Source organism: Juglans regia, chromosome 8, assembly GCF_001411555.2.
Source record: "Juglans regia cultivar Chandler chromosome 8, Walnut 2.0, whole genome shotgun sequence".
NCBI lineage: Eukaryota > Viridiplantae > Streptophyta > Magnoliopsida > Fagales > Juglandaceae > Juglans > Juglans regia.
The window spans coordinates 26,080,066-26,104,898 of NC_049908.1; the positions used below are offsets into that span (position 1 = coordinate 26,080,066).

Consider the following 24,833-nt stretch of genomic DNA (forward strand, 5'->3'; position numbering starts at 1 on the left):
ACAACGAAAGCTCGATCACTTCTTCAAGATAATTCTCATATATTCTTTGCAAGACAGGAACCCTATATAGACTAATTATCAGCCATCTTGTAAGCTTATAAGACAAATGATAACATGTCTATAAAAGCTGCCCGTCGTGCAGAAAATAAAAGGAGAATTATCTTGAAGAACTGATCGAGATTTAATTGTTACTATATTGCAATCTTTCAGTGATCGAGAACTAATTGGGAATTTTGGCAAATAACTATTTAGTTTGATTCTTTAAGTGGATCAGGAGGGAAAAGAATTGTCATTTAAGAGTTATAATAGAAATCGTACAAAACTAAACTTTCATTTTACATCATTATGCATGCATAGCGATGAATCTGACTGTCTTGTCAGATCGTTCCCTAGAAATCATTGTTATTGATTAGAGACAGTTTATGTTTGCTAAAAACGACAAAAATTTCATCACTCAGAACAGTTGAATTAAGTGCAAGTTCAAACCCATATTACATAACACTTAATTGACAAGGGTTGTTTTTATTATCGACTATATAATATTTGTATTTTCTTTATCTTATTCCAATTTTAATTTTAATCAATGGTATTTTATTTGCTTGAGTAATTAAAACTAGTGTGTTTATGTTATTATATAATTAGAACTAATAATTTAATTATAATGATCAAAATAGTATTTTATAGTATTTATATTTTTAGCATGGCCTAACAATTGTGTCCTTTTGATTTTATCCTAATTATAATTTTTATAACTAGTTGTTACTTCCTTAACTAAGTGTAACAAGTATTTATTTGATTAACTAATTATAACTAGCTAGTATTCTAAATTATGAGAAAATTAGGGTGATGGTGTTCTTTTTTTTTTTTTTTATGATGGAGTAACACTTATACCATGTCGAAACGTGCTAGGTCATCAGAGGGGACATCGTTGACTGCACTGAACTGGCCGCCCAGGCCGATACTTATTGAGAGGGTCGTTAAGCTCTGCGACTTTGATGACATCATCTAGAATGGCCGGACTTTGGAGTCTATAATCACTGATAGGGATGGGGTCCCATCTGTGATCAGTCGGGGTTGCCTATCCTAACCTGGTGTACGAGTTCTATAAAGGAGTCAGTGAGATGAGTGTCGTACATGAGGCATTCACCTTCACTGTACAGGGGGTGAGTATTATATTCTCAGCTGACAAAATAGTTGACATTCTTCACATCCCTTGTGAACTCGTTCCATATCCTAGATTGAAAGTGGTTCTACAAGAGGATGGAACTGAAGGGCTCATGGAGCAAACTATTCCAGAGGACAAGCTTTCTGATGAGGAGGTACGTCGGTTGATGGTCTAGGATACAGCTTCTCCTTATCATGGCGGCAAGGCCATCAAGCAGGTTGACTGCACAACATTCTTTCATATGTTAGTGTTGATTATCTCGAAGACTCGAGGAAGCATAAGACGAATTTCAGCATCAATCGAGCTAGATTCATATTGTGATTGGCGAGAGGTTATTCGATTGATCTACCCCTATATTACTTGTCCCGAATCAGAGACGAGTCCAAGTACTTGTCCAGGTGTAGTCTGCCATTTATGCTGACGATCTCTAAACTACTTCTGTCTACGGGAGTGGAGGTCATTTCATGTGAGTGTCGACAATCACAAATCAACTTAGTAAATATCGTCACTTTGGGCAAAAACGCGGACCATCTCTGTACTAGGCAGCAGTTAGGGCTTGCTGAGGACATGAGTGTTCCACCCTCAAGAAGACTTACTACTACCACAGCATCAGCTGCACGTACAGAGATCCTTGCGACATTCACTGATATTGTGCACAAAGAGATATGTGCTACTATTGTTAATATTCTACCTACAAAGATCCATCCGTGTAGTAATTACTGAGTTGTGGACGAGCCTTATTGCTGATATTGAAAGAAGCATGACGCCTCTTGTATATTTAACGACATATAAACAGGGTGGATACTCGTTTAAAGGAGATAGAGGTGATTGTTAGGACTCTGTGCATGGACTAAATTAATTACTAGACATTAACTTTTGTTTTGTAACATGTTATATATTTTAATATAGTTTTTTTATCTAGTTAATGGTTTTACATAAGAGAAATCCTTAAGACCGGTCCGGCTAATGTTACCCAAATAAGAATCTGCCATTAGTTAAGTGGCACCTAGGCTTTCCACCACAGCTATCTTGAACTAGAACTACATCAAAAAATCCTTAACCCCCTTCACACCCCCTCTCTATCTCAAGCCCATTCGCACCCCCTCGAAGCTCAGCCCCCTCTCACTATCTCAGCCCCCTCGAACAACGCTGCCCATTAGCATCCCTCTCAAACGACTGCGAGTTCGCACAAAGCATAAAGGCTAACGCCCTTTGATCTGGTGACCCACTCCGTGTATCTTGAAGCCAAGGACGAAGGACTGGTACCAGCTACCGCCAAAAATACCAAGGCTGATTGAGTACTGAGAATGGTAAAAAATACCAAAGCAACACCAAGGTCACCAATGTCAGACATGAAAAATCGTTAGTTGGCGGCTAGGGTGGTGTGAAGGTGGTGTGAAGTCCATGTGGGCAACGGTGGTGCAAAATCCGTGTGGGTGAGATGGTGTGAAGTCCAAGGTAGGCAATGGATAGTCGGTTGGCATTGGACTGAAACGGTGGCGGTGGAACTGAGTTTGCTCTTGGGCGGCGGTGCAAAGAGAAGGAAGAAAGGGGAAACAAGGAAGACAGAAGAGTTGAAAGGCTCGTGCGAAATCAAATATATCTCTTGCAAAGATGATATTCTGTGTGGTGGAGTCTATTGAAAATATTATTGTATTTTTCTTTACCTAGCAACAAGTGAAAGGAGGGCTGCTCGTGGGCAATTAATAGCCCGACTGCTTAGAAGCACCTCTTTTTTTTTCCAAACTTTTTTTGGTCCCAAAAGATCATAAAGGAGGCTGTTTAGAGTAGTAGTGTAAGTTGACAGGTTTGTCGTTTGTGGTGTAATTAATTAATTAAAAAACGATGGTAAGTTGGGAGTGTAAATTTTGTTCGGATCTCCTGTTATTTGTGGATGAAGCATATCATGTCATGTGCATGTTGCAGTGTGATTACTATGTAGATCAGTACGTACTCTTGGACACAAACTGATCCGTGTCCGAAATTAATTTGCAGCTTTGATCATGAATACCCATGAAAATAACAAGAGCTAATAACAACCCAAGTTAGCTAGATATTTAATGTTCGTCTTAAAGGTTTCCTTCTTAACATGCAGGACTTGATTATTGTAGTGTCCCTCAACGATCGGCTTTATAAATTGGAAAATATATAAGCATTTTGAAAACACTCCGGTTTCGTAGAAGACAATTCTAGAGTGAAACATGTCTCTGGTTCAGATACAAGAGACCCCTAAATGGAAGAAGCTTTGGGGTTATGTAGGACCTGGTATTCTCGTTTCTGTAGGCTATCTTGATCCCGGAAACTGTAAGCTAAATTTCTCTCTCTCTCTCTGATTTTCGTTTTGCTTGTTTGTTTCCTCTTCCTCGTGAAACGAGAAAGATCAACGTTTTGTTGTACTTCCTGAGTTCCTACTTTGTTTGTTATGTAAATTAATGCAGTGGAAACAGACCTACAAGCTGGTGCAGATCACAAATACGAGGTCTCTATTTTCCTTCTTATTTTCGTATGATACCAACACTTGTTCTTGTCCTGTGGGTTATTCTCTATCTGTGCGTCTCATACATATATGAATTCTCTCTGTAATGTATAAGCAGTTGCTATGGATCGTGCTTGTCGGGCTGACCTTCGCTTCCATAATGTTCTGCAAGATTAGGGGTGGCAACAGGTTTTCCCAATGTGCTATGCTCAATCACGTGCATCTTTAGTTATTCTAAACGATTCCATGCAAACACATGCATGCATATTCATACATATATTAATTGTAGCTGTTCTAATTACTCGATCTAGAAGACCGGCCCAGAACCATCTGTATGCACTACTTCACTGTTTTTGACGTGAGGAAATATCATTATATAAAGTTAGGCTACGAATTATATATTAGGTTACGAGTAATATATATATATATATATATAGGAAAACTCTATACACCATACTATCATCCTACTTTCATTCCACTAAGTAAGATGTGACACATTTATCACCATTAAATGATCATTTATTGCATGCTTCTTTAGCATCTAATGGTGATGAAAGTGCCACATACTACTTAGTATGATCAAAATAAGATGAAAGTGTGGTGTATAGCATTATTCATATCTACCTATATATATAAAGAGCCTATCTAACGGCAATTCTTGTTTTAACAGTTAACAAGATTTTTCCGTTAAAAATAATTTATCTCCGTTAAAAGTTCTTCAAATCGTTAAGTGGCTCTATTTCCAATTTGATACCCATTGATTGGGTCTTTTACGCCATCCGTATTTCAAATCTGATGATGCCCATCTATTAATTCTTTAAGACCATTTATTACCATTTATTGATTGTTAAATTATGACAAATAAATATATTAATCAACCTTGATTTTTCACCGAATCATTTAAATTCTCTCTTTTTAACAGTTCCTGACGATTCAAATGCATGCATACCATTCTGAAATTCATTATATTTGATTCATTATATTCTGCAGTTGCCGTTACAAATCCCAATTAATAATTACATATAAAAAAAATACAAATACATAAAATTTAAATAATATCAAATACTAATCTCCTAAAATAACATTCTCATAAAATATCCTTCCCAGCCGAGCCGAAGAAATCCTCCGTTTCTCTTGAGTTTGTATTCATCATTCCCCCTATTTCTCCAGTTTGTATTCATCATTCCCATGTTTCTCCTTCAGCTTGTATTCATCTTTGTACTCGTGGAAGTTATTAGAGACTTACATACACAAATTCTGCTGGATTTGAGGTAATATTTTGTTTTTTTATCAATCTTTTATGTTTAACTATTTGAATGAAAAAAAATTCAATTCATATCTACAACAGAATTTTCACAGTTTATCTTTTCTTCTATAGGCTGTTTCTCTCAAATCAGTTCTCTACAAGTAGTGCAGTGGTGATAAAGTTTGAAGGAAACATTGAAAAGGTCAGTATACCCACCTTTTGTGTGTTTATAGCATTTCATTAGTCTACCTCTGTTTTACGTTTATAGTTTGTTTCTAATGTTTATAGCATATCTATAGTCTAGCATATAACTTCAGGATTAGTATATAGAAATAGACATAAATTTACAGAAAATTCTAACATCATAGGATTCAAAATTCTGGAGTAATTTAACTATAACAAACACCATGGATTAAACACGATGGATTCAAAATTCTAACATCATAGGATTAAACACCATCATAATAGAATGGGAAGAAAAAAACCAAAAAAAGAAGTGCTGAGTGGATTTAAAGAAGCAAAAACAAGAAAAAAAAAACACAGATCAGCAACTATAAATCCCATAGCATTAACACAAACTATAAATCTGAAGTAGCACCAACCATAGTAGAAGCAAAAACTATTTTATTAAAAAAAAAAACACAGTTCAGCAACTATAAATCCCATAGCATTAGCACAAACTATAAATCTCAAGTAGCACCAACCATAGTAGAAGCAAAAACTATTTTATTTTGATTCCACAGTGAAGCAACACCAACCAAATCAAAGCAAGAAAAATTTCTGATCACACCAAATCAAATCAAAGCAACACCGAAGATCAAGTGCTAGGGTTTGGTATGTTACCCTGTTGTTGGGATCAAATCTGGAGAGAAGCTCTGAAGCAGGAGCTGTGTTATGATGTACGCCATCCAAAATAACGAATCGGACAAAATATTGAAAAACACATCCAAAATAAAGAAAAACACATCGAACAAGAATAAAGAAAAATATATATATATATATATATATACACACACAATCGGCATTGCTCGAAATTTTTATGAGTTCCGAAAAGATATAAATATAGAGGTAAAATTTTTTCAATCCACTGAAAGAAGTTTTCTCCGGAACCAAACATAGTTCCGAAAATATAAAAATATAGAGGTAAAATTTTTTCGATCCACTGAAAGGAGTTTTCTCACGAACCAAACATAGTTCCGAAAAGATATAAATATAGAGGTAAAATTTTTTCAATCCATTGAAAGAAGTTTTCTAAAGATATACAAGCTTGTTCTCTGTTGAGCCGAGAACAATGGTGAACTTTCTTCCGTAAGACAGAAAGAGAAATAGAGAGAGAGAGGTTCTTGAACTTTCTTCGAGAAAGAGAAATAAGACAGAGAGAGAGAGAGAGAGGGGGGGGTTGCGGGTAGTGTACAATCCATGTGTTGTGCTTTTAATGTGTGAAAGCGAACGGTAGATGGAGTTGTAAACTGTGTTTTTTCGGTTGGAATGGACGGCCAGAATGTGATTAAAGAGATGACGCGAGTGTTCTTTTCAACTGTGTATGTAAAGTCCAAAATGAAAAGCAACTAAGCGATATTATCGTTGCTCTTATTTTTAGGCCTTCTGCTTCCTTAATATCCGTCCACTCTCTCCTGTGGTTGCTTTTTCTACATAAATCTGTCTTGTCCAGTTTAGTACGGACCAGAATGGATTGATTAATTTCCAACTATACAGATGGCCTTTTTTAATGGGGCATGCTGTCTATGTAGGTAGATATAATGATATGTTGCTTGGGTGGAGTGCATTCGGAATTATTACTTGTTGACCGAGATGCTTAGGTATTCCAAGTTTCCAACTCCTACCATAGCTACAATCCAGCTGTTGAAGCTCATTGAAGATGAGAAAGTACTCCAAAATGAAAGGCAACTGGATCCTTGCTATTAGAATAGAAAAAATCTACACAACTTCACATCCTTCACACATTATATATTTTTTAAATTTTAGTACTTTTTCTTTCATCAAATTTTTAATATATAAATAATGAATAAAAAAATAAAATTATTTTAAAAAGAATAAATTCAAAAAAAAAAATTTAAAAATATTAAGATTTAAAAAAAAAGTGGTGTGTGAAAGTTAGAGAGATTGTGTAGCATTGCTCATTAGAATATTCAAGAGTTAATATATATATATATATATATATTATTTTCAAATTTCCTTTTATAAAAAACTGCCTTTGGAAAATTTGAATCCGAGGTGTTCAATTGATCGTTTTTTTTTTTTTAGGCCACGCGATCAAGCGCTAAAAAGATCACAAAAGGCACGTAAAATAAGGGTAAAAAAACATTAAGCCCGTTTTTTTTCCCCAAGCATAAAGAGGATTTGGCATTACTGAAGAAAAAAACATAAAAAAATTCTATGTCATTCTCGGTTCATCATTTCATGCGCCCGTTTGGGTAATGAAAAATCATAATTATCGTTACGTCAGCCAATCAGTCTGTTGGTCAGTTCATTATTTGTCTGGGTAATTCAAATTGCACTTTTCCTGTACAGTAAAATTAAATACATGTTAAAGAATTTTTAGAAGGAAAATTTGAACTTCTTTATTTTTTCATTAATGGTTTTTTTTTTATTGGTTTTTTTATTTTATTATTTTTCCTAAATATTATCCACAAATATTTATTAGAACTTATCTTTTCTCTCTATGAATTAAATTATTGATTGAAATTTATTTTTGTTTTATAAAAAAATATATTATTTCTTAAAAATAAAACTAGGCAAACGTGCTTTGCACGTTACTCATTCACTAGTATATATATATATGCATTGATATTGCAATGAATCGATGCACAATAAATTATTTATACCAAAATTGAGCCTTGGCTAGCTTATATCAGAAGCAAGTGCATGAACAAACCCATGCATCATTTCTCAGTTATGTCTTTTTTTCCAATCTTAAATAAACTTAGTACCAACAACTTGATTGCAGGAAAGCATCTCGCTAAGCATTGCAAGGCAGAGTACCCAAGTCCACTGAAATATTGTCTGTGGATACTGGCTAAGGTGGCCGTTATAGCTACTGACATCCCACAAGGTATAATGTGTAGACAATGTTAATTACTGGTGCATGATGTCATGAATACTACGGCTGGGCAAAACCTCCGCCTGCTCCTACTCCGGCTGACGTCTGCTCTGATTTCGAGTCGCAAATTAAGAGTCGGAATCGAAATGTTTTTAGAAAATATTATCAGAATCTGAGTCTACTTTCAAACTCCAAACTCCTATTATTTGTTCGGTATTAAGAACCAATTTTATCTAATTTACTAACTAAAGAGGTTGTTTTTTATCTGAAACTCTTAACCAATGTAAAGTTGTCTATTTTTTTTATAGAAAAATTCTATATACCAAATTATCATCCCATTTTTATCTTATTATATATTATGTAGCACATTTATTATTATTAAATAATTATTTATTATATAATTTTTTAATATCTAATAGTAATAAATATGATATGTTTCATAATATAATAATAGTATGATGTAATATGTATAGCTTTTTACAAGATTATTTTACACTGCTTTGTTAATTAAGAGCGGTACGAAGGGGAAAGGAAAGGACATTGCATGGGTTCAAATCTCGAGCCTAGTCTATTTTTTTTCTTCACTCAAGAGTCTTGAGGCTTTAGGTTCAAATCTTAATCCCCGCCCCCTTTTTGTTTTGTTTTTTTTTTTTTTTTTTTGGTTCTAGGGTGGCCTATGGGTGTACTATGTTCGTATTAGCAGCATTAATTTCGAGATACCAATTTGACCCCTCGTTAGCTGTTCCTTTTCATCTCTTTGCATATAAAAACTAGTTTTTGCAGAAGAGACTCGATAAAATCAGAAAGGGAAATGGGAGAAGACTCGTGTTGGAGCAGTCAACAGTCAAGAGTCAAGACGCTCTCTCCCTCTCTCTCGACAACGTTTGACGGCCGAACTCGGATTACAACCATTCGACGGCATCACAAAGCTACCGGCCGACCCATCTCTCTCTCTCTCTCTCCCCCACGCTCTGTCGTTCCAACTCCGACTCCAACAACTCCGATCAGAATCAGAGTCCTCTCTTAATCGAAGTCAGAGTCAGAGCCCAACTTCGACTCCAACTTTTATCAGAGTTAGAATTTAGAGTTGGGCTTCGTCGAAGTCAGAGCACGCCCCTAAATACCATTGCAGACCACGATCATGTGTTTGCGTGGAACAGTGTTTTGCAATAACTTCCCAGCACAGTACTACTTCTAAAAAGAGAGATCACAAAGTTCATACAAAGATCGATCATGTAATTTTTGAGATTTGTACTTTAATTAATTCATGCAGTACTAGGAACGGCATTTGCTCTGAACATACTCTTGAGAATACCCATGTGGAGTGGGGTCCTGCTGGCTGGATTGAATACTCTCCTTCTCCTTGGGACGAAACGATATGGTGTTAGTATATTATAACACCATATACAAATTAAGTATCTCTTTTTTTTTTTTTTTTAATTACTGACTGATCATATAATACTAATAATAATATTTCTCATATATATATGATTGATAGATAAGGAAGCTGGAGGTTGCGATTGGTCTGCTAGTAACGGTGGTGGGTGGCTGCTTCTTTGCTGTAATAATAAAGGCCAGACCGAGTGCAAAGGAGATGGTGACCGGAACGTTCGTTCCCAAATTGAATGAGAAAGGAGCCACCAAAGATGCCATTGCTCTTTTAGGAGCTCTGATCATGCCATACATAAATTAATTAATTTCAAACATTAAAATTGCAATATTAATTATTAATAATTGCTAGCTAGCTAGTATACTAGTTTTCTAACTTCAAATTAAAGGCTTTGAATGTTGGGGTATATGTGGAGACTGGTTTTGGAGCAGAAATAGTGTTTGCTGAAGTTGGCTCGACTGTTGGCTCGAGCCAAGGTTCGCGACATCGCTCGACAGACCGCTCGAGCGAAGGCAAGTCAGAGAGTTCGCTCGAGTATCGCTCGACACTCTGCTCAAGCGAGACGCAAACCCTAGTGTTCGCTTGACACTCCGCTCGAGCCAATGTTCATTTGGTTGTTCGCTCGAGTCGCGCTTGACAGTCCGCTCGAGCGAAGTACGCAGTTTTTGCTAGATTAGGGTTTCCAGAGCCACTTACTATATATATGTCATATTAGACTTGTGTTGGACGAGATTAAGCATATTTTGAGAGAGAACAATTGTCTTGTGAGTGCATATTGTGTGAGAGAGCAAAAAGCCCTAGAGAGTGTGAGTTGAGATTGAGTGATTGTAATCTCCTCTGGTTAATAAGATTTATGCAGCTCCTGTGGACGTAGGCAATTTGCCGAACCACGTAAATACTGTGTCGTGTTCTTGATTGTGTTGCTTTTACTTTATTTGACATCGTTGGTGTGTGTGCTTTGCATAGTATTTCACAACAACTGGTATCATAGCCAAGGTCAGATCTGAAGGAGAATGATGGCTGGAGATAAAGTGAACGCACCCGGGATCGAGAAGTTTGACGGCACTGATGGGTACTGGAAGATGCAGATTGAAGATTATCTCTATGGGAATAGGCTCCACCTTCCATTGTTGGGAAAGAAGCCGGAGAGCATGGATGATGCTGAGTGGACCCTGTTAGATCGACAGGTTCTAGGTCTTATTCGGCTGACCTTGTCCAGAACAGTGGCACACAATGTCAGTAAGGAGAGAACCACGGGGGATCTCATGGTGACTTTGTCAGGTATGTATGAAAAGCCGTCTGCGAATAATAAGGTGCACTTGATGAAAAAATTGTTCAATCTGAAGATGTCTGAAGGTATGTCTGTGGCCCAACACTTGAATGAATTCAATACGATCACAAATCAACTGTCTTCTGTAGAGATTGAGTTTGATGATGAAATCAGAGTATTGATTATGTTGGCATCGCTGCCAAATAGTTGGGAGTCCATGAGGATGGCTATGAGTAGTTCAGCCGGTAAGGCAAAACTGAACTACGATGACATACGTGACATGGTGCTTGCTGAAGAGGTACGTAGGAGAGACATGGGTGAGTCCTCAGGTTCAGGATATGTCCTGATTGTTGACAATAGGGGCAGAGGACATGGCAGGTCAAGCTCCAAGAGCAGGGGAAATAGCAAGACAAGATCTAGGCAGCAGATCACGTGCTGGAGTTGTGGCAAGCCGGGCCACATCAAGAGAAACTGCAAGAATCAAGAAAGTTCTGATGATGATGCAGTGAATGTAGTGGCAGAAGAAATTCATGATGCCTTACTTCTTGCAGTGCACAGTCAGATTGATGATTGGGTGTTGGATTCAGGGTCTTCGTTCCATAGCACTTCACATCGAGAAATTATGCAGAATTATGTTGCTGGTGATTTTGGGAAGATGTATGTGGCTGATGGAGAGGCATTGGATGTAGTGGGAGTGGGTGATGTGCATATCACACTTCCAAACAGGAGTGTGTGGACTTTACAGCAAGTCAGACATGTTCCAAATCTAAAGAAAAGCCTAATCTCTGTGGGACAGCTTGATGACAGCAGTTTTGCAATAGTGTTCTTTGGAGGAGCTTGGAAGATCACTAAGGGTGCACTGGTCCTAGCGCATGGTAAGAGATCTAATTCTTTGTATTTGACATCAGGATCCAGTAATGTGTAGGGAAATACAAGAGTGCAAAAAGGCAGGCTTGATCACGCGAAACATGTGAGGAAGCCAAAGGGCTTTGCCGTTCCTCATGAAAGCCTAGGAAAGTTGGCTAAGGTTGCCAAGATTGGTTCAAGACTGGATACTCCTAGTGCAGTGAGAGTTGTGAGTCGCCCTAAGGGCAATGTATGTGGAAGACTGAAGTCGTTCTTGACTTAAGTGCTTTTTCTAGCTTGAAGACGGGAGCTGTGAGCTACAGAGATGATAGGGCTTGGCTGGAAACAGTGGCTGGCATGTGGAGACCCAGTCTCCAAGTGGGAGATTGTTGGGGTATATGTGGAGACTGATTTTGGAGCTGAAATAGTATTTGCTGAAGTTGGCTCAACTGTTGGCTCGAGCCAAGGTTCGCTCGACATCGCTCGACAGACCTCTCGAACGAAGGCAAGTCAGAGAGTTCGCTCGAGTATCGCTCGAGCGAGACACAAACCCTAGTGTTTGCTTGACACTCCACTCGAGCCAATGTTCATTTGGTTGTTCGCTCGAGTCGCGCTCGACAGTCTGCTCGAGCGAAGTACGCAGTTTTTGCCAGATTAGGGTTCCAGCGCCACTCACTATATATATGTCATATTAGACTTGTGTTGGACGTGATTAAGCATATTTTGAGAGAGAACAATTGTCTTGTGAGTGCATATTGTGTGAAAGAACAAAAAGCCCTAGAGAGTGTGAGTTGAGATTGAGTGATTGTAATCTCCTCTGGTTAATAAGATTTCTGCAGCTCCTGTGGATGTAGGCAATTTGCCGAATCACGTAAATATTGTGTCGTGTTATTGATTGTGTTGCTTTTACTTTATTTGACATCGTTGGTATGTGCGCTTTGCATAGTATTTCACAACATTGAACTCATGAGGGGATCGAGCATAAATACACAGTACTCACGCACACATGTATTATAAATTCTTCGATCGGCCAGAGTTTTTCCTCCAATCCATATATAAAAAATGACAAAGTGTCCGTTAAGCATGTGAAAAGCACATGTTTTATTTAAGCATCCAAGTTAAAAGATTTTCATTTATCTCTTCCTTTAAAAAATATCTACTTTCTCACATGCTGGCTTTGTCCAAATGGATTGGATTTGAAGGAAAAATTTGTCCAAATTCCTCATTTATTTTGGCATTTCATGAACTGCTAGCTACCCGCAACCATATGGGCTACTTTGTCAATTACGTTTTGGTAGTGAGGTGATCTCAGATATTCTGTAAATAATAATAAAAAAAATATTGAATAGTAGTAAAAAGTAGTGAAAAATAAGTAAAAATTAATAATAAAATAAGAAATAGTAGTGGAGTTTCTCAAAACACTCCACTACCCAAACGGATAATCATGTATGTGGGGGAGGTTTGAAGTACTTTAAAGTTTCAACCACATTCTTTCAACAAATGATACTCTATAGTTTTTCAACCACATTACTAGTAATTTAGATGTTTTCAAAGAGGCTCTTTGATCAATAGATGAATATTGTGTTGGAATTATATGTTGTCGTAGAGCCATAAAAGATCATAAATGAGAAAATCTATTCATAAGCCTTATTTTTTACACACCCAACACGCTGCTAATGGAAGCTTTCCACATCAGTTATGCTAAAAAATTATTAGTGTTTTGATTTTTTTAAAAGTTATAATATGTCATCACACTAGAGTAGTGTACGTGTTAAATGTTAATACACCGACTTATATGTAGCAAAGTCTCGACTCTCATCTCACTGTTCATGATATATATAAAAATCAAACTGCAGGCACAATCTTTTTCTTCACTCTGCATTAATGGTCATATCGAGAAAGTTCCCTCACTCCTTTGATGGCATCAATGTAAGTTATAACTATATAGTCTTCAACCATCTTCCTTTCACTAATCAATGACAATTAAGCTGGTTCGATTAAACGTCGAATTAAACTGCATGATCTGATCATCTCTCCTCTTTCTTTCAGAGTGCAAGCAAGTTTTTCTTCATAAAAAGTGGGATATCACTACTCCTAGCATTCCTCATCAATGTGGTTGTCGTATCTGTTAGTGCCAGCGTGTGCTCCAATCCAAATATCTCTGTAGAGAGCAAGGCTCATTGCAGAATATCACTCTCGAGTCTGCGGCTTTCTTGTTTAAGGTCTTATATATATGTCTCAGTACTTCTTCCTTAATTTGCAACTAACATTAAACAAGAACATGCATGCAAGCTGCATGGGAATTAAAGATCAAAAGTGTTTGGTCTATAAAAAGAATTAATACGTTTAAACTCTGATATAGCTTAGTGTAATACGTCATATCTATATATATATATAGGTCAGTTTGTAAAGTAATTATTTTTGTAATTAGTTTTGTAATTACAACAAATATTTCTCTATGTGATCAGTACTTCTCAATTACCTGCAGAGAAAGCATTATTATAGGGTCAATGGTTTATTTTCCTGATAGTTTGCATGATCACGTGTTAATGTGATTAGAATGACCTTGGAAAGTGGAGTGCAAAGCTATATGCCATATCCGTGCTTGCTTCTGGTCAGAGCTCAACTGTTGCAGGAACCTACGCAGGCCAGTACATTATGCAGGTACTGCTTGCTTATTCATATACCAATACCTTAATTTCCGGCTTTCGATCCCTACAGAGATGCGTGAAAAGCCTTAACTGAGAGAGCCTAATGAAGCATTAAGCATGCATGGCATGTTAATTTTGCAGGGTTTTTTGGATTTGAAGATGGAACTCTGGTTGAGAAACTTAATAACCAGGTGCATAGCCATTGGTCCAAGTTTGGTGGCGTGCATTATAGGCGGACGTCATGGAGCTGGAAGGCTCATCATTATTGCTTCTGTAATTTCAACCAAAACATTTACAATTATTGCTTCTAATTCATGTTATCCATATATAATCTACATCACACTCCCGTTCCTTTTCTATCATATTGAATTGATGTAACAATATCTATCAACTCATAAATTTGCTGTTTTAAAATATAATAGATTAAGAACTCGTTTAGATAGTAAGATGAAATGAGATAAGATGAGATAAAATTATTATTTTTTAATATTATTATTGTTTTGAAATTTGAAAACGTTAATTGTTTATTTTATTTTGTGTGAGAATTTGATAAAGTTGTAATAATGAGATAAGATGAGATGAGATGGTTACTATATCCAAACGAGCCATCTAGCATAGTCACATCCGAAACTCTTGTTGAATTAAGTGGCATTATATATTAACCATTTAACTTTTTATCTTAAAAAAAAAAAAAAGGTTCAATTACTTATTTATTTGTGTATTAATTACCTTATGTGCAGATGATCTTGGCATTTGTACTTCCATTTGTATTGGTTCCTCTCCTCCGGTTCACCTGCAGTGAAGCCAAGATGGGTCGGCATAAGAATCCCTTTCTGGTAAGACTTATTGGTACCTACCTAGAGTGTTTTTATTTTTCATTATTTAGTACCACGAGTACAATTACATGCATACTGAAGATTTTCTCTTGGTTCTTGCTTCCACCGAAGGTAAGCCTCGTCTCAAGGCTATTGGGGTTCTGCTCAATTGGGATCAACATGTATTTCTTAAGCACCACTCTGATTGGAAGGATAACGGGTAACAAGATGACTAAAACCGGATCAAACCTCACAGGAGTAATAGCATTGCCAACGATGGTACTCTACGTATCGTTGTTGACATACATGACACTGAAAAGAGAGAATCCTGTAACTAGTTCTCATAACTTGGGGATAAGCACCACTAGCACCGATGGAACAGGGAACGAAAATGGCTCAGAATCGAGCAGCAACCAGAGATCAACTGATGACATTGAGATGGATGATATTATCCCTGCATGAAGAGTGTCTCGGGTTGGGTTGCTTTTAGATAGTGAGATATTCTCAAGTATTTTATGAATAATAGTAAAATGATAATGATAGAATATTAAATAGTAATGAATAATAGTAAAAAATAATAATAAATAATAATGAGTTATTCCACCTCAGTACCCAAACTAGGTAATGTACAAGGCTTTACGAAATTCTATTTTGAAGTAAATAAGGGGATGCAGGCAAGGTTACAACTTTAAGCAGGTTGCCACAGGCGGTTTGGTTCAAGGAGTCGATACAGGAGGGAACAACATGTCAATTGAAAGGGGGAACTGACTTAAAAGGATTGTTAAATAATCCAAGCCTTTCTACTTACAAGCCGAGATGTATACACATCGCTTTCTATGGGACCACATCAGTCATGAAAAAAAAAAACTTGCTCATTAATGGTATATATAGGCTTGCTTAACCAGAATTTGTTATGTACTTCCTTTAGGATAGATGATCAAGAAAAAAATTTCACTATCAATACAAGTGTAGAGTGTAACCAGTCTGTCAAGTCTGATTTTGGACAAAATCTAGAATCAAATCGATATGTACCAATTTTTCAACTTTCAAAACCGATTATGTCCCGATTACCCTCCTAAACCTGTACATCCAGTTTTATCAGTTTCCGATCCGATCCAGTCAGGTTTTTCAATTTTTTTAAACTATATAAAACATATAATAAAATGTTACTTCTTATGATAATATATTATTAATAATTTAATATATATATATATATTATGTTTAAAGCATATGATCAATTAAATTTTCATTTTTAAGATTAAATTTTTATTTTACAAATTATAATAACATTATCTTATATATAATTATATTAATAACATATGATCAAACTAATTACAAATGTTCATATTTAAGATTGACATTTTATGTTATAATTTATAAATTATAATATGAAATTATTTCATATATAATTATATATTATATATATAAATTTAATATATTATTATATATTATATATTAAACTTATATATATAAATATTTTGTATAATATATAAAACTAATTTTTATATTTTTTTTTCCAACCGATCCGGTTCTGTCCGGTCCGGTTCCAAAAACTATGGAACCGAAACCGAACCGATTCCGACTGATTTTCATAATATAGGAACCGGTTCCGAACCGGACCGGTTCAAAACCGGACCAACCAGTCCGATCTGATTTTTCGATTTTTCAGTTTAAATTTATACCCCTACGCAAGCGTCTTTTCCATGTTCTATTTGGCCTCTTTTAACTGGAATCCAAAACACCTGCGTGAGAAGCAGAAAAGCAGGAAGGAAAAATGTTTTGGCAAAGAACAGGCAACCCAAACGTGATACTGAGACCAATACACGAGAGCTCGTTTCTCTTTTCTCTTCTGAGAAATTCTGCATTTCCAACAAATTACAATCGTTTTTTAAGGGAAAAAATATTAAGACAGAGCACGAAACATGTCACCTGGTTCGACCTCTGGCACCTTCGGCGTAAAAGAAAATTCTTCGGAGCTGAAACCCAAACCAAATCTTCAAAAGCTTGAACCCCAGTCAGGATCATGACATCTTTGCTTCAATTTACCCAAGCTGCAGCTCGGAAGCATCCGTTGTAGCAACCATATAGTGAGACACATCCCTCAGAAAACCAAAAAAAAAAAACACAACAAAAAAGACTTGTGTCTTGTATCCAACGAGAAGTTAAATACCAAAATGACAGGTACAAAAAGGCAGGGAGACCTTAACCAAAAGAACATGTAATGAACCATTGGGGAACCAGTAACTTTACTTCCCTTCATCATAAGCTAACTAGGAAAGATGAGAGAACCGTGTGTGACAATTTACAAGCTTTTGGGTTACTAGCCAGTAAATGTACAGAAAGCTAGCTGGAATTATAAACAAATCAGTATTTGATGACATGGTGGCGCAGCCAAAGCTCATACATGACCATATGGAATGCATCATATTTGATGGGTGGAGAGTTCCACTGGAAGTGTCTCTGGACCTGATTGATAAAAATCCAAAAAGAAAAATTTCATCAGTTAAGGCTTACATTCTTCTTCTCTTGGATAGATTGAGAACATCAGAATATGTAGGAGTTGGTATGGAAGTAAGTTATTCCGTAGACTTTCTATTTGGGGCATGCCTCTTGTGTTATTTAATAAATCTTTGATTCCTTCAAAAAAAGTTATTCACAGTACGTTATTTGTCAATGGAAGTGGGCAACATAGACAGAAAATTCACATACATGAACTAAACAAAATATATTACGGGTAGGACCATCGGAGTATATTTGAGTACACTATATCCTATTTCAAATTAGAGCTGTTGGATAATATGAAAAATGAAAAGAAAGCATAAATCAAATATGCTATTTAAAATAATCAAGTTGAAACAGTAAGGCATCTACCTTAACTAGGTTCTTATGCAGTGCAACAAACTCGGCATCAGATATGTCCTTGAGAATTTGCTTAAGCTGGTATACATCATTCTCCTTAAGCACGACAGCAAATTTATGCCAATCAAGAATATCATTGAATGGCAGGTCATAATAATTTGACAATATCACTGCACGAAATCAAATACATAAAGAACTTGAGTGGGGAAAAAACTTGGATGAGAAATCCTAACAAAATATGTGAAAGCACAAAAGCGAAAAACCCAAACATCAAACTGAGACAGGCAGCAGCAATTTAATTTAGAAAATTAATGAGATCAAATTCTAAGACACCCAACAAGCTGTAGACATTCTTCACACGGTATCTATAAAGAAATTTTATAATTCAATCACCATGCTAACGTATTAGTCAAAACCTGCATGAGTTGTTTAAGAGTACAAATAATTAGGGTTTGAAGTCTAAGTCATGAAGCAAAGTGTTCTCTGATTATATATGCAAAATCACAAGGACATCTTCAATTGAATCTAAACTGAAATGGAATTCAGGTATTTGTGCTAAAATGAGAGAGGGGGATGAATACAATGGAATCTCTCTTTTTGTTCTTTCTTTCATCATCACACAACTCATGCACACCAGAAGGTTATAATGGGATGAATATGTTCGATTCACCTCATTAGAATGTTATTTACATCACGTGAGACATCACACAAGAAACCTAATTGCCTAACCAATGGGCACTTCACGTTTCATCAAGTGTTGTAACCCAAATATCACACAAAGGTTAAATATCTCATACCCTGCATTCCATGGGCAAAAGGCCATAGCAATATTGATCTGTTCAGGTCTTCTGTTTCCAGTTTATTAGGCCAGTAAATAAAGAAAATATTTTGGAATGGCACATGAATCTTTAATCCATCACTACTTACCCAATAATCCAGGCGTATGGTTCCAATATTATTTTTGCCATGCATGCAATGAGAGAAATTGGAACAACTTATCCACTACCATTCTCATATGAACACCCAAGAAGCACTGAATTATTATTATTATTTTGTTTTTTATAAGTAATAAGCACTGCAATTTTACCAGGTACACATCCATAATGGATTGAGTCGGTTATGCGAGCACTGTTAACCTGGGAACCACCAGGGCATATGCAGAACTTAGTCGTATAAAATCTCTTTTGATATAGCAGTGGTCCCATAGCCCTATTTATTCTGTTATTGGAAATATCAAGTTCTGTGTCATTCTCCCAAACTCGTGCTAGTATAACTCTGATTTTGGAGTTCCGATGTCCAGCCCAAAAACCAAGTGTTGTCCTGCAAGGCAAATTTTTTATATTTATAAGAAATGAACTGCCTTGCTGGGTTGTACAAGTCAATAAAGTCAAATAATACATGTTCAGCTAACCATTAAGGCATGCCTTAACCTACACCAAGTTGACATCTCTCAGCAGGTAATAAGTTGCCCACCACAAGACATTCTTGTGAAATGAAAACAATGTACTATTCAATACAAGGATAGTGTCTACATACATTTTCTCTTTTTCAAATAATGCTAGTATGTATGAAGGCATAGCTATGATAGATAAAAACCTCTAAAACTAACATTTTTATTGGGGAAAAAACAGCTAAAATGAAATATGACTGTTACCATACAAAATCACACAGAGGAAAGTAAAAACAATGCCGGTCCCTGCAAAATCTGATAGTGTTCAGCATACATGAAATATCATTTTTTTTCATGTTTCACTTTACCCAGAGGTGCTTGACAAAGCTATTGGACATATTTGGGTTGGAAGTTGAAACTATTTCAATGAAGTGAACTCAGCTTCTAAATTATGCACCCCACACTGGATAGACAGCTTTTCCATGCACAATCTAGGTTTACACTCAATTCTAGCGGCTAGAGTAAAATATAGAAGCTGCATTCTGCTCCCTCTAACTCAAGAGACATTAACATATATAATGACTTAACAAGTCTTCCCTTATAAAGAGATATACTTTAGAAAAAATTGATCAGATGACTATTTTTTCTTTAGTATTTTTTCATTTTCCCGACAAAGATTATAGATGGGCACCCCAAATCCTACAATGTCCCACCTTAATGAGTTGAAACCATGACCTGACTTCCACCTGAAGAAAGAGTACACTAAGCTACTAAGGCCAGTGTCTGAACTAAAATAGGTTCAAGTTTCACAAATTTCGAAAAAGCTAAAAAAATTAATGTATTTTCAGAGTAACGGAAGTTCCATTCAAGTTCAAAATGTTTTTCAAGAAGTGAATATAATCAATGTTAAGTAGCACAGACATCTGGACAAATAGTGTGGTTTAACTTTTCATAAAAGTTGTCACTGACCATAAAAAATGATACTTCAAATATATTGCAGCATTTATAACCTCATTTTTACCATGTGCACGACAATTTCCTGTACAGTTTTTGCCAAACATTGTTAATATTAGAAGAGTACTGCTACTCCCACAGAAAATTCGGTACCGAATGGTGTAAATTGTTTTTTCTTTTTTCTTCCTTTTTTTTCAACCATTTTTTAAACACTTTTAAAATATTTTTAAAAATTTTAAAAAAATACAAAATCATTAAAAAACACTTCTTTAACTATTAAGTAAAAAACTTAAAAAAAATTCGGTACAAAATATGTGTACAATTTTTCGGTGGCTCTATCATTTCTCATATTAGAATATATATATATACATACATATATAAATATACGCACACACATGAATGTATCTTTGCTCGTATGGTTTTAATGAATCATTATACCATAATATAAAGCAGTAATCACTTCACCTCAGAGTTAACAGTCAGATTAAAATCCTGGAAAATGTTTAAGATTGGAGGGGCACAGAAATTTCAAATATGGACTTTTACAGGAAATAGGAAAGCAAAAGATTGATTTTAAGGAATAGCCTAATGAAAGAATAACAAACAATTGGCCATGTGTCATCTACTTGTAAATAAGATCAACAAATAGAGGTTTGCCAATTAGGCAATAAAAAAATTCATATAATACAATTTTACCTGTTTTCAAGATCATTTCCACCAGCTGGAAGAGCAAATGGCTGCAGTACTTGAGGAAGGGCAACATCTTTGTGTGGAATGAATCCAACATCATAACTTGGGGAGCACACAGCCCGAATTGAGTTCTTTACAAGAAGCGGAAGACCTTCTGTAGCCCTAACACCAACATCATGACAAGTGACAAAAAAATGATCTGCTCCTAAGGTTCGATTCCAGTAAGGATACTTGGAAATTAAGCTTTGCACATAATTCTGGACAATTACAGTCATATTCTCGTAAGAAGTTCCCTGCATACAATCAAGCAAGCGTCACATACCAACATATAGGGGATCCGATTCTAGAAAGGGGGGAACTGTCTATCAGAACTGACAACAGCACAGTTCGTGCCTGTGTGTGTTGTCTAAATCTGGAACATGTCCAGCATCTGAAAATATAGCACTAGTTCTGAGTGTTTAAAGTTGCACTCGCTGTATAGTCGGCAAGATTGAATCTTCAATCATGCATAACCATCTGCATATGCAATTGTTGTAGTCGTGCATCCTCCAAATGAAATCATAGTAGTGTATCTGTTATAGCGAGATAAAGGCTGATGCCCTGCGTTTGATACTATAAAGACACTCACTCAACTTTTATCTAGACATAAATGGTAAGGCAGGTGAGTTGCAGTCTATTGCATTCATTTAAAAAACACCACCAAGTGTCTTGGAAAATAAACCCAAAAAATTTCATGCAGGAAGATATTTCCATAACATGCTTATGAGTGCATTATGTGTCTGGAGCCGTTTCTATATTTTCCTTTTTTGATCAGTAAATAAGAATTTTAGTGATCATATTAGGCATAGCCCAAGTACATGGAACATATACATTTCTATGTTTTGACCAGCGTGGTATATGAAATCTTCCACATCACACAGATCGGAACTATTTCACTGATAGTTTCAAAGTGATTATTCTTCGTAGATGACTAGAAACGCAGAAGAAATTTCAGATTTCACATCTCTGCACGCATCTATTATAATTTAGAACATCTAGAACAAGAAATTTTGTTTTGGTTTATTTTCCCTCCATGTGAGTCAATTAAGACAATAAAGATCAGTAAAAAGAATCCATATGAGAGAACTAAGTGCAATCGCGAAAATTCACAAAAATTCCACTTTTTTTCTCGCATCTTCCCAACAGCCAAACACAGGATTAGCGTATATCCCGAAATAAACGAACCCCAATGGCATAAAACTCCTCAATACGATACAAATTTTCGCAATAGAAAGCCGTACCTTGCCTCGCATCTTGTGGCAGGAGATGGGAATGAAGAAGAGGTGAGCCTGATTGGGATCGTCGGTGCGGAAAGGACTCTCGCGAATGTTCTGGAAGAAATAGCCCTCGCTGGCGTACTTCCCTGTGAGCTTCCTGGGCGTCTGGTAGAACGTATCGGGATCCCCGTCCGGGTATATGTACACCTTAAATTTGCGCTCCATCTCGGCATAATTGAACCTGAAAACGTCAGGGGAATGGTAAACCGAAAGCCGCTCCGCCTGCCTGTAATGCCTCTCCACCATATGATCTCCAGGAACCATTTTAGCAACAGAAAGCTGAGTGGTTGAAGAAGAAGAGGAGGTGGAAGAGAGAGGGGAGCGGAGAGAATTGAAGGAGAAATAGGTGAAGGAGAAGAGGGTTAGGATGGCGAGGGTGAGGAGAGAACCTTGGACTGTGCAGAGCGGCAAGGAGGACACTGCCGGGGATGTTTTCCAGGCCGACATTGCTCGCTTGCGTTGGCGGTGCCGGCGATGGTGCTACTGTGTTGTGATTCACTAGCAAGTGGAGTAGTAGATGACTAGATGCAAAGCTACTGTTATTTTTATCATTATTTAAAATAATAATAATAATAATAAATTTACAATTATTAAAATAAGTAATATGATTTTTAATCGTGGACTTTCGATATCATTCGTATTTATGACTAATTTGAATAGTGAGACGATATGAGATGAGATGAAATTATTTTAGATGAGTTAAATAAAATATTATTTTTATTATTTTAAAAGTTGAAAAAATGAAATTATTTATTATATTTTGTATAAAAATTTAAAAAAATTATAATAATGAGATAGGTTGAGAGTGTTTATGTATCTAAACAAAACTCATATTTAGGCTCCATTTATAATTTGGATTAAATTGAGATAATTTAGTTCAGTCTAATTTTAAGTTGAGTTTAACATTTAAATACTCAATTCTCAAATTACTAAACTCATATTTACTCAAAACTTTTTTACACGTGATATTTACAATTTTTTTTAACTCAACACCTCTTTACACACGAGAACCACAATCATTTTTAACTTCTCATAAATATATATAAATTTATCTTAACATCCAAACACATTTAAACTCATTTTAAGTGAGTCTCACAAAACTCACTCAATCATCTCCTCTCATTTCTAATCATAAAGAATTTAATTTATCTCAACTCAATTCAACATCCAAATAAAATTTTAGACTCATAATTATTATTGATGTAGTTCATTTTAATTGATTTTATACGTCAGTTATTTAAATAAAAATTATAATAAAGTAGATTTTGTTGAAAGTACTTAAATTTAAAATAAAGAATAATATCCTTTTAATTTAAATATCATGTATCTTCATTTTAATTTCATCATTCCTAGTGAGTGAACTATTCTAAGTAATTTTGTCTTAAATCATTTAAATAAATTAAAGTATTTAAAATTTGAGGTATATGATTGAATAATAAAATTTAAAATGAGAAATAATATTTAATAATATTTTTAGTATTATTATTATTATTTCACAAGATCAGTTTTAAGTTTTTTTTCACTTTTACTTTTAAGTTTTTGGGAGGTGAGAATGACATCTGTGAAAAAAAGCTAAGGATAGAGATTAGGATAAATAAATTTTGGGTTTTTGGGTGATCCATGCACATAAGAGTGTAACCGATCTAGTTCGATCCAGTTTTAAACATATTTTAGAATCGAATCGGTATTCACTGGTTTTGAGATTTGAAGAACCGATACCGCACCGATTACACCTCTAAAACAGTACTTTTCATTTTACTGATTCCAGTCTGGTTCGATTTGATTTTTTCGGTATATATATATTAATATATATAATATGATATATATATATTATAGTATATAATAATATAGTTGTAAGGAGATTTTTCCCTCACTCATAAGCCTACTAGGCGATCGGTCAAGAGTAATGGGCTTCGTTCCTATACCTGGCCCCAGGGCCCAAAGTTGCCCACAAAGCAACTAGCCTGCAAGGAAAAGTAAGCAATGATGGTTGATGGGACGGACAAGACTGATGTCACTCGGTCGTATCCCGCTCATGGGGACTCGTATAAGGCAGAACGGGAAAGACGATGAACCTTTGATCTTCTGACAATGGAACATCGACGGTCGGCCAACATGGCCTGTAGAATAAAGCAATCAAGAAGCCATGCCACGTTAATAGTTTTGAAAACTTGAGTTGCTAGAAGCTGTCTTAAAGGCGTACGAAACACGACGTTAATAGTGGTGTCGTCTGTGGGATCCTTCGTAGATCTTGCGTGTACTTCGTCTGCATGTGACAACCCGTTCCAGACAACTCGGGAGGGACATAGAGGAAGTTGCCATGGAGGCGAGACTGAAAGTTATGGAGGACTAGGTAACAAAGTTAATCGGTGAAGTGCAAAAACTTCGCAAGGAGAATGAGGAGCTCAGGAAACCTCGTAAGGACAAAACGAAGAGGCAGAGTCCAGTAATAGCGAGCACGTGGAGTTCCAAAATGTAGGAGCTAGAGCGAACTTGGAGGAAGAGAGGAAGAACATGCAAGACGAGCTCTGCAATCTCAAAAGGAAATACGAAGAGATTGCAAAGAAAGTAGGCACATCATCGTCGATGGAACAACTGCTCACAAGCACTAGTCTACTCTACACAGAAGAAGTAATGGTTGTGCCCTTGCCACTAAATTTCAGGCCCCACCATGGAGTGGGAGAAATCTGAGGTGAACAGGTCC

At 36.1% G+C, this 24,833-nt stretch overlaps 1 protein-coding gene and 1 pseudogene across 1 annotated transcript; one reads left to right on the forward strand and one right to left on the reverse strand.

Annotated features, from left to right (window-relative positions):
- Positions 1-3,366: 3,366 nt before the first annotated feature.
- On the forward strand, positions 3,367-15,382 carry LOC108986818 (annotated as a pseudogene).
- Positions 15,383-16,728: 1,346 nt separating this feature from the next.
- LOC108986829 (probable glycosyltransferase At5g03795) lies at positions 16,729-22,656 on the reverse strand. Its single transcript, XM_018959596.2, has 5 exons — positions 22,094-22,656; positions 20,820-21,106; positions 18,867-19,099; positions 17,792-17,949; positions 16,729-17,386 (listed from the first exon to the last, which is right to left on the reverse strand). Exons 1-5 carry the CDS (start codon positions 22,574-22,576, stop codon positions 17,285-17,287), a joined length of 1,263 nt encoding a protein of 420 aa, XP_018815141.1. The 5' UTR covers positions 22,577-22,656; the 3' UTR covers positions 16,729-17,284.
- Between the last annotated feature and the right edge of the window lie 2,177 nt (positions 22,657-24,833).